Source organism: Podarcis raffonei, chromosome 2, assembly GCF_027172205.1.
Source record: "Podarcis raffonei isolate rPodRaf1 chromosome 2, rPodRaf1.pri, whole genome shotgun sequence".
In the NCBI taxonomy this organism is placed as follows: domain Eukaryota; kingdom Metazoa; phylum Chordata; class Lepidosauria; order Squamata; family Lacertidae; genus Podarcis; species Podarcis raffonei.
Genome location: NC_070603.1, coordinates 81,272,350 through 81,288,354, shown reverse-complemented (window position 1 = coordinate 81,288,354; position 16,005 = coordinate 81,272,350). Strand labels below are relative to the sequence as shown.

The 16,005-nt window shown below is 44.2% G+C and overlaps 1 protein-coding gene across 5 annotated transcripts in view; it reads left to right on the top strand.

Moving 5' to 3' along the window:
* Positions 1 to 16,005, top strand: part of CARD19 (caspase recruitment domain family member 19) — a 31,694-nt gene that overhangs the window by 3,621 nt on the left and 12,068 nt on the right. For 4 of the 5 annotated variants that reach the window (XM_053377788.1, XM_053377790.1, XM_053377791.1 and 1 more), the window contains exon 2: positions 12,903 to 13,045. In XM_053377788.1, coding sequence (XP_053233763.1) covers positions 12,903 to 13,045 — 143 coding nt within the window. Of the gene's footprint in view, positions 1 to 2,923; positions 3,340 to 12,902; positions 13,046 to 16,005 lie in introns of those variants that run through there. The other variant, XM_053377789.1, reaches the window with a different exon arrangement.

Sequence of the window (16,005 nt, the reverse complement as noted above, 5' to 3'; positions counted from 1 at the left end):
ACCGTTCAGACTACAAGAAAATTAAATGTGCCATCAGCTCTTATTTATAGTCATGAATTATATTTCAATTCACAGGACAAGAAATGGAAATGGAAACGCTGATAGAATTTTGTCCTTTGGTTCAATATTGTTCCTATCTAAGCATTTCAAATTGGTTACAAATTTAACCTTTTAGAGCTTTGATAATTATACCATTAGAAAGAAATAATTATAACTACAGATAATGTTTTACAGGGCAATTCCATGCATGTCACTTGGGAAGTAAATACACATAGGCGGTGCTTTTTTTCTGGGGGTACGCATACCCCTAAACATTTTGTGAATCTAAGTTTGGCCTCATTGAGGAGCAGTATTTCAAGGTAAGTAGGAAAATGAGTACCCCCTAAACATTTTTTAAGAAAAAAAGCACTGTACATAGGAGATTTAGAATGATAATGAATCAAATACTCCATCCATTGCACTGAAGTGGCTCACTTTGTGACAGCCTATATGTGTGTGGATGGCCATGTAGAGATTATAATCCCTGCCATAGGCATATTTGAATAAATCCTCATACGCCATTGGGAAACGCAGTCACATGATTTCCAGTTTTCTTCTATGAAAGTGCACTTAGAGCAACTTTGGACATAGCCCACACATGAGGTCCCCCTATATAAGAAAGGTCACTGCTAGCAGATGGTGCAAATTCTTTGAGGTTGAACCCCACACACTGGCCATTTATAACCTTTTGCTTTCAATGAGACCTACAGCGTTTGCATTCCTATTTAGTTTGGGTAATCCAGATGATGTTACCCTCAAACACCAGTCTTCATGCTTTCCCCCTGTAAATTCAGGTTTACCCAAATATGGGGATAATCTCATAAACTGGGGAGAATTGGGCTCTGAACCACTTCACTTGGGAGTCAAAGATGATTTGTTTCAGTGTTTTTGGGTGGGTGTAACACCTCTGGAGCTCCCCCCCCCTTGTGCTTGCATGTGAGCATAGGTTTTGTGTAGTGGCTGTGGCTGTTGGGACTGGTATGGCATGCGCAGTTCTGCCCCCGATTCATTTTAACAGCATTACAGTGGTACCTCTGGTTGTGAACGGGATCCGTTCTGGAGCCCCGTTCGCAACATGAGCAGAACGAAACCCGAGTCTGCGCGGGTCGCAATTCGCTGCTTCTGCGCATGACGTCATTTTGAGCGTCTGCGCATGCCCATTCCGTTACTTCTGGGTCGCCACGGGACGTATCCTGAAAGAATGTAACCTGAACCGAACGTAACAAGAGGTATGACTGTACAAGTTTTCTGCTCAGGTCCAGCTATCTAGGACAGGGGTCAGCAACCTTTTTCAGCTGTGGGCTGGTCCATTGTCCCTCAGACCATGTAGTGGGCCGGACTGTATTTTGAAAAACAATAATAATGAACTAATTCCTATGCCCCACAAATAACCCAGAGATGCATTTTAAATAAAAGCACATTCTACTCATGTAAAAAACACCAGGCAGGCCTCACAAATAACCCAGACATGCATCTTAAATAAAGGGACACATTCTACTCATGTAAAAAACTCTGATTCCCAGACCGTCAGTGGGCCAGATTGAGAAGGCGATTGGGTTGCATAGGCCCATAGGCCTTAGGTTGCCTACCCCTGATCTAGGAAGTGTAGATGGATGCTGCTTCTGGAAGGAGGCACTTGATTTATCCAGACTGGAAGACCACAACATGTTATCAGATTCTTCCCTGACATGTTTATGTTTTTATTTTTAAGGAAGCATTTATTTGCTATTCTTGAGAAAGAACAGGGGCACTTCCAGACAATCTGTTTATTTACCCTGATTTGTTTGCAGGGAGATTTAATGCGCATTCACTAGAGATTTGCTTGTGGGGAGGCGAGATGTGCCAAAAGCAAGCAGGCATGCACTATCCCATACTTTCCAGCGCATTTCTCCCTTACTTTGCTTACTGCAAAAAGTTTGATCTTTCAAGGAAGTGGGTTCGATGCACGAGAGCTCCAAATCAACTTTGATCACACAACTTAGATTTGCCAGTACAATCCCACCTGAAAGTAGGGTCAGCCTAGAAGCACCCTTAGGCTCAGGCCTAACTTCAGCATCCACCCCCAAGCAAAAACTCAATACAGTAAGCCCACAACTTCCATGGGCAGGGGTTACGTTCTAGGGATCATGCCTAAAGTGGGTGGGATTGCTGAAGTCTTTTTTCCCTGGACGCCTGCCTTTTTTTTTTTTTGCCAAGTGCATAAAGCTGAATGTGCACAATGTGCCTACGTTGGGGACTTACCGTACACATTTTTTGGTAGTTTATAAAAAACAGGGTAGTAGGCGGCTTTCTCAGTAGCTCATACAGGGGCAGACTTTGGTCATCTTTCATATTATGGTGGCTGTGCGAGGCCAAAATCTGGAGTTCCCAAATGAGATTTTCTCAGGTATGGATCTTCTCACCTGAAGGAGCATCTCCACCCCCATCGTTCAGCCCGGACACTGAGGTCCAGCTCCAAGGGCTTTCTGGTGGTTCCCTCACTGCGAGAAGTGAGGTTACAGGGAACCAGGCAGAGGGCCTTCTCGGTAGTGGCGCCTGTCCTGTGGAACGCCCTCCCTAACCCTAACCAACTATTTTACTTTTAAAAGACAGCTGAAGACAGCCCTGTTTAGGGAAGTTTTTAATGTTTGATCTTTTATCTTGTTTTTAATATTCTGTTGGGAGCTGCCCAGAGTGACTGGGGAAACGCAGCCAAATGGGCAGGGTATAAACAATAAATTATTATTATCATCTCAATTTTGCTTGGCGCCCTGTGTGCCTTAATCCAGCGCAGGCTCATTTTTTTACGTTTACCACACCGTTTGCCCTTTTGCTCCGCACCATGATGAACTCCCAAGGAAAACGTGGCGCTTGGGAGAAAGGAAGCCCAGCGCCCCGGGCCCCAACAAGAGCACTTGGGATCGCAACAGCGTTTGCAGCTCCCTGCTCCTCGCTGCGCACGGGAATGGAGGGGCAACTCTTTTTCCTCCTGCCCAGACAAGTGAGAAGGGAAAGCGCGCGACTCTTCTGTTGAGGAGAAGCGAGGGAGAAGCCGCTTTCTTGCCCCCCTTGTCAGCCGGGCGGCGGCTCCTCCTACGGCGGTCCTTCTGGCATCTTTGCCTGAGCGCCGCGTGGCCGAGGCCGGCTTGCAAGCGCAGCGGCGCGTCCGGAAGGCCTCCTGCCTGCTTGCCTGCCCGGGAGGAAGGAGCAAGACGCGCCCGCCAGAGCTCGCAGGGGCGGGACTGGCAGCGACGGCAGCTCGAGGAACCTTCCCAACCTCGCCGGGCCGGCCTTCCTTCCCGCTGGACGCCATTATGCCAGGTTCGTACGCCCCTCGGAGGAGGGAGAGGGTGGCGGGCCGCCGCCAAGTCCCGGCTGCAGGGGGCGCACAGAGCAGGGCTGCAAGGACACCTCGGAGGGCGGGTGTGTGTGTGCGCGCAAAGGAAGCCCCAGGCGCTGCTAGAGGAGACTTTCGCCCCCCTTTTGCATGCACCGGAGCCGAGGTCTCCTCTTACCATTGTGCATCCCGATCTCGTCCGTGGGTGCTTGCTCGCGTTTTATTTCCGAGGAAGCGTGCGCGAGGTTGCAGACGTGCAATGCCTCCGCCCGCTGTGCATGTTCGCTCGGGGCGTTTCTCTCCGAGGGTGCGTTTAAGCATTCCGATCTTAGGCATGTTTACTCAGAAGTAAGCCCTGCGGAGATCAGCACACGACTGCCTTGCAAGGCGACGAAAGAATGTGCCCTGCACAACTTTGCACCCTCTCTTTGAAAGACAGCCTTCAGTATGTTGGGAGATGCCTCTCCCGTGGAAGGAAGTTGTTTAAACCTGCATTTCTGTTTGTTGTCTTAAGTCTGCAATCCTACACCCTGTTACCAGCCGCGTCGATCTTAATTGGACTGCACAGTTACCGTTGCTTTTAGACATTTGGTTTGCTGCTTACAAGCTTTGTGTTTTTTAGAGTTTCTTAATTGTCACCCGCTTTAAAAACGTCGGGTTCTCTTGCTAACAGCATAACACAATGGGCAAGGCAGGGCACTTTTTTAGAGCAGAAGTTTCAGAAGATGGAAGTAATTGATGCCAAGTGAGTCAGCTTCTCCGCCTGAGTCATCAGCCCCGGTAACAGAGGCAGCCTCTCTGTAGTACACTGGGAAAGCAAGTAAATACTACTTGGATAAACTTTAATAATATAAGAACCTAAGAAGATCCTGCTGGATCAGTGAATCTAGTGATCTAGGCCAGCATCCCACAGTGGCCAACCAGATTACAGTGGTACCTCGGGTTAAGAACTTAATTCGTTCTGGAGGTCCGTTCTTAACCTGAAACTGTTCTTAACCTGAAGTACCACTTTAGCTAATGGGGCCTCCCGCTGCCGCGCAATTTCTGTTCTCATCCTGAAGCAAAGTTCTTAATCCGAGGTACTATTTCTGGGTTAGCAGAGTCTGTAACCTGGTGTCTGTAACCTGAAGCGTCCGTAACTCGAGGTACCACTGTACTGTGGGAAACCAACAAGCTTCATTTGAATACAAGAGCACTCTCCCCTCCTAGGGCTTCTGCCAGCTGGTGTTCAGAAGCATTGCTGCCTTGAACTGTGGCAGCAGAGTATAGCCATCATGACTAGTTGCCATTAATAGTCCTCTCCTCCGTTAATAGGGACACGGGTGGCGCTGTGGGTAAAACCTCAGCGCCTAGGACTTGCCGATCGTATGGTCGGCGGTTCGAATCCCCGCGGCGGGGTGCGCTCCCGTCGTTCGGTCCCAGTGCCTGCCAACCCAGCAGTTCGAAAGCACATCAAAGTGCAAGTAGATAAATAGGGACCGCTTACCAGCTGGAAGGTAAACGGCGTTCTGTGTGCTGCGCTGGCTCGCCAGATGCAGCTTGTCACGCTGGCCACGTGACCCGGAAGTGTCTGCGGACAGCGCTGGCTCCTGGCCTCTAGAGTGAGATGAGCGCACAACCCTAGAGTCTGGCAAGACTGGCCCATACGGGCAGGGGTACCTTTACCTTTTACCTCCGTTAATTTGTCTAATTCTCTTTTAAAGCCATTCAACATTTAGAGTGCCACTGGTTTTCCCCAACCCTGCTACTGAGGTATCATCTGTTGAGCAGTATGTTGCTTTGTCTCAAGATGCCCAGTGAATTATATAATATATATAATTATATAATATATATAATTATATAATATTTTCCCGTCTATAAGACATCCCCATGTATAAGACGCCCCCTATTTTTGGGGACTCCAATTTAAGAAAATGGGAGGGGGGGAGATGGCCTCCGTGTATAAGACGCCCACACATTCTTGACATTATTTTAAAGGGAAAAAACCTAGCCTTATACACGGAAAAATACGGTAAATGGGGGGGGGGTGGCATTTAAATCAGGAGTAGGCTCTGCACATAATGATGCTGCATATTCATTACTTTTTGCAATGCTGCTTACATAGCCATTGGTCACTGTAAAGGGAATTGGGGGTTGCTTGTGCGTAAAGGGTGCTGCAGCTCTAGGCAACGTTGCCTGGCTAAACCTTTCCCTGGCTGGACAGCCCTTTCTCCATGGCTGTGTCAGTCGCTGGCAGAATCCGTCAGTGGGCGTTTTCTGAACTTCTTCCAACATAAAAATTCTTTCACCCCAAGTCTCCGCCTAGCCTCTCTGCGCGGAAGTCTCCTGCGCAGAGTGGGCGTGCCCAACGGAGGTCCTGGGCTCTCCCCGCTGCTCTCTGTGGAAGAGTCTCGGAGCCCTCCCTCCACAGTCTCCCCTTGCTTCCTGGTGTCCCTCCTATTTCCTTTCTCTAAGGAAGTTTGCTCTCTCTCCCTGCTGGTCCCTTCTCCTGCATCGTTAGGGAGCCTTACCTCCACTCTAGGCTCCGATGGCAGTTCCCTGACAGTCACCATTCAACTAGAGTGATGCCACTGGTTAAAGCATCAGAATTGCCATTAATAACTACAATAATATTTGACTCGCTAGTCACTTGTCACGCAGATGTACAAAAACATACACACAATAACAGCTACAGGAAGCTTTGGCGGAATTGATCTTGTAAATAAACACAACAAGATAATTTGGTTGTGTAAGTAAAAGGTTTGAGCAGTAACACACCTAATCTGTTTATATATATATATATTTATTTATATATATATATATATATATATATATATATATATATATATATATATATTAAACAGCAGCTTTTACTGTGAGCCAGGTTAGTATAATAGACCGTAGAAACTACTTTTCCAAAAATAGCTGTGATATTCAAGTTGCTCATGCTAGAAGAATCTGAACATGCGGATGCTTGAGATGGAAACATTTATTTTAGCTCTTGTGTGAAGGTGAGACAAAAGTTAAGCAGATGTAAGATTGCAATGATCAGAGGCAGTGCTTTTGGCCTATACAGAAATGGTTTGCTGATTCTGCTACCCTGTATAGTCTTTATTTCTAAATGCTGACCTTCAGATACACTATTTTCTTGAGCTAATGCCTGCGTGTTTCACATGGCTGGTTGCTTGACCTTTCACTTAGAAGGCATCACTTCAAATCCAGCTTAGATCATTGGAGACTGAAACTTATCAGCATCGGCCGGCTGTTCCCTGTTGCGAAGCAATTGTGGAGCATTTGAACTGTATCTCCAAGGACAGATGTCTGCTATTTAGCTCCCTCCCAACCCCACCAACCCCTGAGTTGGGAAGCCAAGGAGCCAATGAAAGTTGGGAAGCTAGTTTGCACCTCTATGAATTCCCTCAGGTGTTTACCCCTGAACACTTACCCTTCAGGGTCTTCAACCTTTTTGGATTTGGGGGCATATTTGGAAACCTGAGAAACTGTTGTGGACACCACAAAAAATGTTTCGCAGAAGGAAAGCTGGTGATGCTCAGATCCCCCCTACCAACACACACACACACGACCAAAAAAGCAGGCAACACTCCAACCAATCAAGATGCTTTAAAAGTTGATACCAGCATCTTGAATGGAAACCAGTTCCTAAGTCAGGCAAGATAGAGATAGCCATTCCCCACTGCTTGCCTCCAGCGTCTGGATATCTGAGAGAACACCCAAAAAATATGCAGACAGGACATAAATGAGGCAAAACAAAAACAAAAAAAGAGTGCTCTCCAAATCTATATCTGGAAAACCTGATTTTTAATGGCTTTGTAACATCTTACTTTCATAAAATGATATCTTCTTTATGTTTGGCTGCCAGCAGCAATAAAATCCTCAGTCTGTTTGCAGAATCTGCACCAAACTATGGATTTGTTTGATTCTTTCCAAGAACACAATGAATGGAAGTGGGAAGAAAGCTTTAAACCATCTGCAGTTATCATAATGACCTGGTCATTCAGCAATCATTGTTAGTGCTATAATTGCCTGCTTTGTGGGAAGAGTAATCTTCTCTCCTTTTATGATCTGCCTGAAGGCCAAAATGATGAGCACTTTGCTTTGTTAGCATTGCTTGTTGTTTGGTGTACTAAAATAGTTGCATTATTGTTTTCAGTATTGCTGAATTGCTTTGACGATGTAAACTGTGGGGATGTGGTTTGTTTTGGGATAGGCTTTGGATTAAATGTTGAATGAGCTCTTTGCATATTTTTTTTAAAAATTGTGTGTGGCAATATTGCAGTTATTTAGTGTAATGTTAACACATGCCAAATATAACTATGCCATGTTTACACATGCCAAACATAAATGTGTTCATGGTAATATACATACAATATATACCTCCAGTTTGCCATAATTGACCAAGGAAAGTGCTAAGCATTAAGGGTGGAGAGTGCAAGCCTTGGAAACAGTGGACTCAGCTATACAACTGCAAATAAAATATTTTAAATGTGTTGTAAAGTGCAATATACAAATGTGACACTAGATGGCGACAGTGAGCTATGCCAAATTCAATGTATTTTTCAAAACATTTTTTTAAAAAGCCATTTCCACAGCGTTTTCTTTATATGTATGTAGATTCCACCAGAGTGTGTATCTTTAAGAGCTCCAAAGGTGATGACAACAGGGGCAATGTTTGCATGTAGCACTAAGGCAAACCATGGCTTAGCATGAACCTACTGGTGCCAACTTTGCTCTTCTCTGGGTCCTCTTAGCACCCATAGAAGCTAAGCCAAGGTTTCACTTGGTGTGTCCTCGGTGCTCTGTCCTCTTTAACCAAGAACAAAACTTGGCTACAGATTGTGGTTAAGGAGTAATGAGTTTAACCATGATACAGTGGTACCTCGGGTTACATACGCTTCAGGTTACAGACTCTGCTAACCCAGAAATAGTACCTTGGGTTAAGAACTTGGCTTCAGGATGAAAACAGAAATCGTGCTCCAGCAGCGCGGTGGCAGCAGGAGGCCCCATTAGCTAAAGTGGTGCTTCAGGTCAAGAACAGTTTCAGGTTAAGAACGGACCTCCAGAATGAATTACGTTCTTAACCCGAGGTACCACTGTACTGCGTTCAGGCAACACTCTAAGCCAGACCTTGGCTTTGTGGAGTTTAGGAACAAAGTGGATGCAAGCTCTTCCCTGGGAAAGTGCATGTTCATTCAGTCCTGGGAAGCCATAGTTACTGTGACAGGTCATTGTACAGCACTAGTGACCTCGGCATTCCCTGGGCTCACTGCTGGCATTTTACTCCCTGGAGCCTGCAGCAGACGGGAGAATAAGACAAGTGAACAAAGCATTGAACATTGACAATTGGTAAGGCTGCTGCAGGACAAAACTCAGGTCTGTAGCTAGCAATTCTGTAAACATTCCTCAAGCATGGGAGGTACTGGACTGTATATGTCTCTCCAGTCCAATGAAACACTGAGATTTCTTCCTGCCTTGGATTTCTTTCCTCATCATTTTTATAGGCTGTTTTCTTTTTCTCTGATAAATAAATACCAGTGCCTTAAAAAAAAAAGTCAGTCAAGTTTCATTGAAATACGTCTAGTCTACCTTGCATATCTGTTTCCACGGTGGAGTCCAAGATAAGGCTGAATTCATTTCAGCATCTAGCGATTTCAGAGTCTGTGATCTTCTATGGTTACAGCTTCATGAGGGAATAAAGCCAGAGCTGGATTAAAAGATTACGGGCTGGATATTTTCAAAAACTCATTTTGTTAATGGTGATAGAGCAGTTGTCAAAGAAAGAAAAATGAAATAGTTGATCTACAATGATTTTTAACAACAACACATTTTTATTTAGCTGTTGGCACATACAATAGGCAAAAACAGTACAATGGGAGTCCTATTTACAATTTGAGATTCTGCATTCTGTGCGCTCCTAAATAACAAGAGACTGATTAGAAATCTTCCAAGTGTTAGGCATGCCATTGTTTGCAAATTGTCTTGTGTGTTGTGATGTATTCAGATAAAGTCAGTGACAAAACTTGATTTTAATTCAGTAATTGACACCCTCAGAGCTATTTCTGAAGCAACCGTGAAAGGTCCAGGAGCACACTTGATGGGACTGGGGTGTGTTTAGTCGAAACATCCAAATTCGGTACTTTGGAAGGTAGAGTTCCTTGGAAGTTTGCAACAGGAAGATCAGTAATGGTGGACAGAGCAAGTGCTCACAGCACTTTTTCAGGATTCTGTATGTGTCCACTGGCCTGAAAAGGCTAGTTACCCCTACCATACATTTATCGTGATGCTTAAAGGTTAAGGTTAACACATTTTAATTGCATGTAAGGATTTTGAGCAGACGGAACTCATAGAAAGGTAGCGTAGTGGGGAGGGGAACTTGCCCTTTACATAATGCTGCCTTGCATTTGCCGTTGATTGAAGAAAATAAAAAGGAGCCTTGCCTAAAATCCCAGAGAAGCTTACATTGCATAATTATGTGTGCTGCATAAAATACAAGATTTGTATGGGTCAGCACAAAGCAGATAATAACAGTTGTTTGGAGGCACAATTTAAAGAGCTGCAGTTGTAGGCAGAATTCCAGTTTACTGAAATACATTTTTTTAAAAAGAGAGAGGCTTAACTGATGTAAACTCTCTTCGCTGCTAATATGCTCTTGTATATTGTTGCATATGTGACTTGTAGCAGAAGACATTGGAGAGAGCCAAGAGAGGGAAGCCAGCCTGAGCTTGCCTTGCTTTCCTGTTCATTCACAGCACTTAGACTACATACACACCACATATTTAAAGCACATTCCTCCCTGCTTCCCCCCCCCAAAAAAAAGAATCCCAAGAATGGCAGTGTAGCCAGCACCCTTAACAAGGGATCCCAGAATCCCAGGATTCTTTGAAAGAGGGAATGTGCATTAAATGTGTTTTAACTTTGTGGTATGTATGTAGCCCTAGACACAAGTTCTACCTCTACAATTGGGACATTTTCACAGGTAAACCTTGGAACTAGAGAACTCCAGACTCTTAAGAGTACCTTGGCCTCGATTTCTTAATCAGCACAGCAAATGTCTTAGGGAACTTAGGGTGGCGTCAAAAGAAGTTTGTGATATGGCAGGAGTTTCATTTTTAAAACCTCACTGGATGCCCAATGCAAGGAAATTATATGAATTTGATGTCTAATTTTCTTGACGTATACTGTGAGGAGTTCATATGGAAGGATAGTCGTGTCATGTCATGTGAAGCCTCTTTCAAAGACATTTCAATCATCATGTTAGGACGTTTCCGACGGGGAGAATCAGGTGTTCTTGGTTTCCTGAAATGGTACTGTACACTTTGACATACAGAAGGAAAAAAGGCTGTTCCCTGCCTCCAGAAGTGTACAGTCTAGGGGTGGGTCTACACATGGGGGGGGAACGCTAAAAATGAATCATAAATTGTTATAAGAAAAGAAAAAAAACTATGTAAAAACACACTCTACAGCGTCTGTTTATAACGCATTCAAAACACTTTTTTGAATAATGTAGCTGAGTCCTAGGTTTCAAAGTGGGCAAGGGGTGAGGGGACTGCATAGGAAGGAGATGACTAATTTGCAAGCCACTGCTAATTTCACCCTGGGACAGAATATAGTTGTGGGAAATGTTGTCCTATGTGAAACAACCCTAATCATTAATATGCTGTGTTGTCACCATCTCTATGTTTGTTTTCGGTTTCTCCGTATCCCCATCCATGTATTCTCAGTACATCTTTCAAAACGTAGCTCTTGACTTGACTTCCGCCCTCTTCAATCTTCCTTTCTCATCGCATCTTGAAACAAAAGAAGACTATATAACATCTCAACTGGAAAAGAATTTTAGCAAACAGTATAATGAAGCACATGGATTTTATTGAGGTGCATTGAGACAATGCAGAAAAAGATGCTTCGCTTGCCATTTGAACCATTAATTTTATGGGGTGAATGGTAACAGTCTTCTGGAAATCCAGTTGATACTTATGGAATTGCAAAAGTTGTGCAATGCCAGTAGAAAGCTTTTCTTTTTTTCGTTTTAATGGGAATGACTCAGGCTCTCAAAAAGCCTTTGCTTATTACAATAATCATGGGAGGTTTTTATGAATATTTTTGGGGGAATTATCACATTATTTAAAAAGAGAGGACAGAATCTGAAGGCAATGAAAGGTTTAAAGCTGAACAGCAAAATCATCCTCTTTTAAGGCCATCCCGCTGTTTTTATAGCAGAATCTCTGGATTTTGAAGCACTGATTAGCAAACAAATCCCATGCTCGGCTATGCAGCAATAAAAATACAGCAATTGAAATTGTTCTGAGGTCAGGTTAGACTGCACAGTTTCCCTTTTAGTGGCTAGGATTTGAAGGCAGATATAAAAATTGAGCATTCCAACTTTAAAAAAATGCATTTTTTACTGAGGCCTGTTTAGATGTGATATTGCCCAATCTCCTAAACATGTATAGGAGATCAGGAGCTCCCCAACTCTGTTCTGTTATTTTTCTGCTGAGCTTGTCTGCGTCTTCCCTCTCCCTCTCTGTGTTCCTCTGTATCTTTTCATTTTCAAAGGTAACAAGGCTTATATGCAGCTTTGTTTTCTAACCATTAGCTCAGCCCAGGCACCCCCAAACTTGGCCCTCCAGATGTTTTGGGACTACAACTCCCATCATCCCTAGCTAACAGGACCAGTGGTCAGGGATGATGGGAATTGTAGTCCCAAAACATCTGGAGGGCCAGGTTTGGGGATGCCTGGCTCAGCCCCCTGCAAACTTACTTCTGATCATGGTTGCAAAACTGCAACTGTGATGCTGACCATGGTTGGCTCTGAAAAGAAAAGGAAGAGGTGAGTTCACACATAGAGTTCAGGAACGTGAAGGAACACATGAGACCACAAGCAGGATGGGAGAGTAGCTTGCAGTGCAGTGGGAGGGCTGCAATGTTGAAGTTTAAACCACTTGGAAATGCCTCGCTACACACACACACAGTCTTGGTGGGCTGTCACTGATGAGACCTCGTGGCTTGTTGGTTTTATCTGAGATCTTGTACTACGCAACGTGTAAAGATTGCATTGTATGTGAAATACACCCTATGAATGCTCAGTATTTGTATTATTATTATTACTGTATTTTTTGCTCTATAAGACCTACTTTTTCCCTCCTAAAAAGTAAGGGGAAATGTGTGTGCGTCTTATGGAGCGAATGCAGGCTGCGCAGCTATCCCAAAAGCCAGAACAGCAAGAGGGATTGCTGCTTTCACTGCGCAGCGATCCCTCTTGCTGTTCTGGCTTCTGAGATTCAGAATATTTTTTTTATTCTTTTCCTCCTCCAAAAACTAGGTGCGTCTTGTGGTCTGGTGCATCTTATAGAGCGAAAAATACAGTATATTCATGAATGTCAGCCGCTCTTAATGGTTCCTGAGAGCATTTATGGCGCTCCCAGGATGTTCCTGAAGCTCATGTCCTAGTGTGAAACATTTGGTAGCTGATGTGAATTATATGGCACTTCCATCCAGTTGGTCTTTGTGGAACCAGGGGCCTGTTTTTAAATGTATTGCTTCTGTTTTGTAGATCCGACTTACTGTGATCGTTTACGGCAGGACATGGCATTCCTAACGAGCAACGGCAGGCTGAGCGAGCAGCTGGTTGACAAAATTATCCTTCAGCTGAACAGAGTTTACCCTCAAATTCTTACCAATAAAGAAGCAGAAAAGGTAATTGAAGGAATCCCACCTGCAGTGTTTCTTTGCTATTGCTGTAGCTCATTTGACCCAGGATTAGGATTGCTGGTTTTTTAAATGCAAAACTTCTGGTACCTCATTGAGACTAGGGGTGGTTGCACCCAGGAGAGCCAAAGGCAGCTCTGGGGTCTTCTCTAATACGACTGACAATGGGAACCGGAGGAAAAACTATTTGTTCAGCTAAGGTATACAGCAATTGAGCTTCCTTAAAATCCTCTCCGCACATGATATCAGCCCTTCCCCGCTCTTCAACGTTCCTCTTAACACAAACCACACCAAAACTGTGGACCTGATAAATTCAAGCAGATAAGAAAATGAGCCAAGTTTAGACTCCACATGTGAAGTGTACGCTTGAATAATCACACAGAAAACACTTCCCATATGACTGTACTATACGTTTAAAGCAGTATCGTACGGCCACAATTTCCCTCAAAGAATCTTGGGAACTGTAGTTTGTTGCTGAAAATGGTTAGATGACCACCATTCCCTTCACAGAACTACAACTGCTAGCACATTTGTGAAGCTAAACAAGAGTCCAGTATGGTTTCAGATTGGATGGGGGATCGCGTGTTAAGATTCCCGCATTGCAGTGGGTTGGACTAGATGACCCTCGGCATCCCTTCCAACTCTATGATTCTACGAACTCTCAGAGTGATTTAACACTCAGTCTCTTTTGCCAGGGAAGTTGGGAAATGGCAGCTCTTCTTAATCAGTAAAGGCATTGCAGAGAATTCTAAATGCCAGCACCCCTTCTTTATCATCTGTAGAAACCAATCAAAGGGGAGTCCAGTTAAATCTAAGCAGGCTTATTCCCAAGTAAGTGTGTATAGGATTATACCCTCTTATAGCTTAGGAACACCAACCCTGATGGCCAGTGAGCGAACCTATGCAGATAATTGCATAGCACTCCCTCTCATGTGCGCACACACACACACACACACACACACACACGTATACCTGAGCAGAGAAAAATCCCCCACATCTGTTTAATTCTGGTTGTTTAAAACCAGTTCCAACAGCAAGGTCTTACAATACCACTTAGACACTTAAGTGATTAAGTGGTATAAAAATAGCTGCAATAATTTAGGTTTTTAAAAATAGAGAATCCTTCTGAGATCAGCTCCTTGGCAAAATGCAGTGGCAAATGAGAGAGGAATGAGCAAACTGCTTTCTCCCCTGGTTCTTCTCAGAGTTTCTTAGAATAAGCTGAATGGTTCCAACCGTCTCCCATTTGGCAAATAGCTTGGCTAATTCTAAGCATCTCTGCGCTAAACTGGATCCCATCAGTTGCAATAAGGTCCAATTGCTGCACCAGCTTCCTTCTAGCCTCCTTTCTTCCACTTTGCTTATGGGGGTGGCGGCAGCAGCAGCAGCTGTGGCTCCAGCTCTCTTGGTGAGGAGGTCTCCCTCTCCTCCCTGCTCGCTGGCACTTGCACTGCTAAGCCAAGTTCCAGAAGAACTTGGAAATATCATTTCTCCACTGCTCCAGAAAAAAATTATTGCATTCCTGGCACTTCACAGGCTGTTGTGGTTTCCTTCCTCCCATGAGTGGAACTGGAACAGAGGGTCAGGTGGGGGTTAAGGAGAGAAATGTGAGTTTTTCTTTCGTTTGAATTAAAATCTGAATGAGGGAAGATCTCAAGAGGGCTCTGTGTTGTAATGCTTGTCTCTTGTTTGAGGAGAGAGTTAACGAGTAGCTACAATCTGCAGTCCAAGGAGTGATGAAGCCCAGGGGCATCCGTAAATAGGTAGGGAATTTTATGCAGAAGGTGGAAAATGGCACCCACTTCCTAGATCCCTATTATAATACCTTAAGCTAAAGTTGTTTTGTCAAGACAAACCATAAACGTTTATGTAAACAAGCCCCGGGTCTCAAAATGCTGTGATCGTACACCCACAGCGTTTGAACTCTTCTTCTGAAATTACAGTAAACATTTCCATGTGTTCATTCATATTCATGAGGCAGTGTAGTCCTCTATTTGCAATCCAAACATCCCGTTAGGAACAGAATTTTGTCTGTCTCACCAGATTCAATTATCTCTTTTTGCATTCACAGACAAGTACGCATTTTCAAACTAATGAAATAACTATTGGATTCCTAAGAAAAAGTGTGCCGCTGTAAAGACAGATAAATCTTTTTCTCACTTCCAAATGCGAATGCTTACGACTGACGCCGCCGCGATCTTAGACTCTTATTTCTGAGCAGGTTCAATTTGTGGCCTGTTAGACTGATCTCTGTGTATCTGGGAATTTCTGTTAAAGAGGCAGGAAGGTGTAGCATGTGGCATTGATCAAGATCACCAAAAAGTTCTTGTACCCAAACTGGAATTAAGGAAATGGCTGAACTGTGCCATAGATCGGTATACATCAAGTCCATGGAACATCCTTATGCGGACTCTATGCTTGGTCGCAGAATACTTCTGAATACCAATCTTGGCACTATCTGACTGGCCATTGTGGAAATGAGATGCAGCCCTTGATTTAATCCAGTAGGGCTCTTCATAGGCAGCTGTTGACTTGCTGGGAACTAGAATTGGTAAGAACATAAAAAAAGAACATAAGAGCCCTGCTAGATCAGGCCAGTGACCCACCTTGTCCAGTGTCCTGTTTTCACAGTGGTCAACAAGCAAGACATGAGCACAGCAACGTTCTCCCCTTCTGCATTTTCCCAGCAACTGGTATTCAGAAGTATTACTGCATCCAGCAGTACAGGTAAGGCATAGCCCTCAGGCTTAGTAGCCATGGGTAGTCTTACCCTTCATGAATTTGTCTGATGTCAAGCGTCAGAGGATCCAAATCCCATGGGAGGTTGCCTCTAATGGATAAGACAAGGAAGTTCTTGCCAATTGCCTTTTATTCAATGTTCACAGACAGAGGCTTAGAAAGGCAGCCTCTTGGAATAATGGTGTAAATCTCCCCTCCCCTTCTCTCCC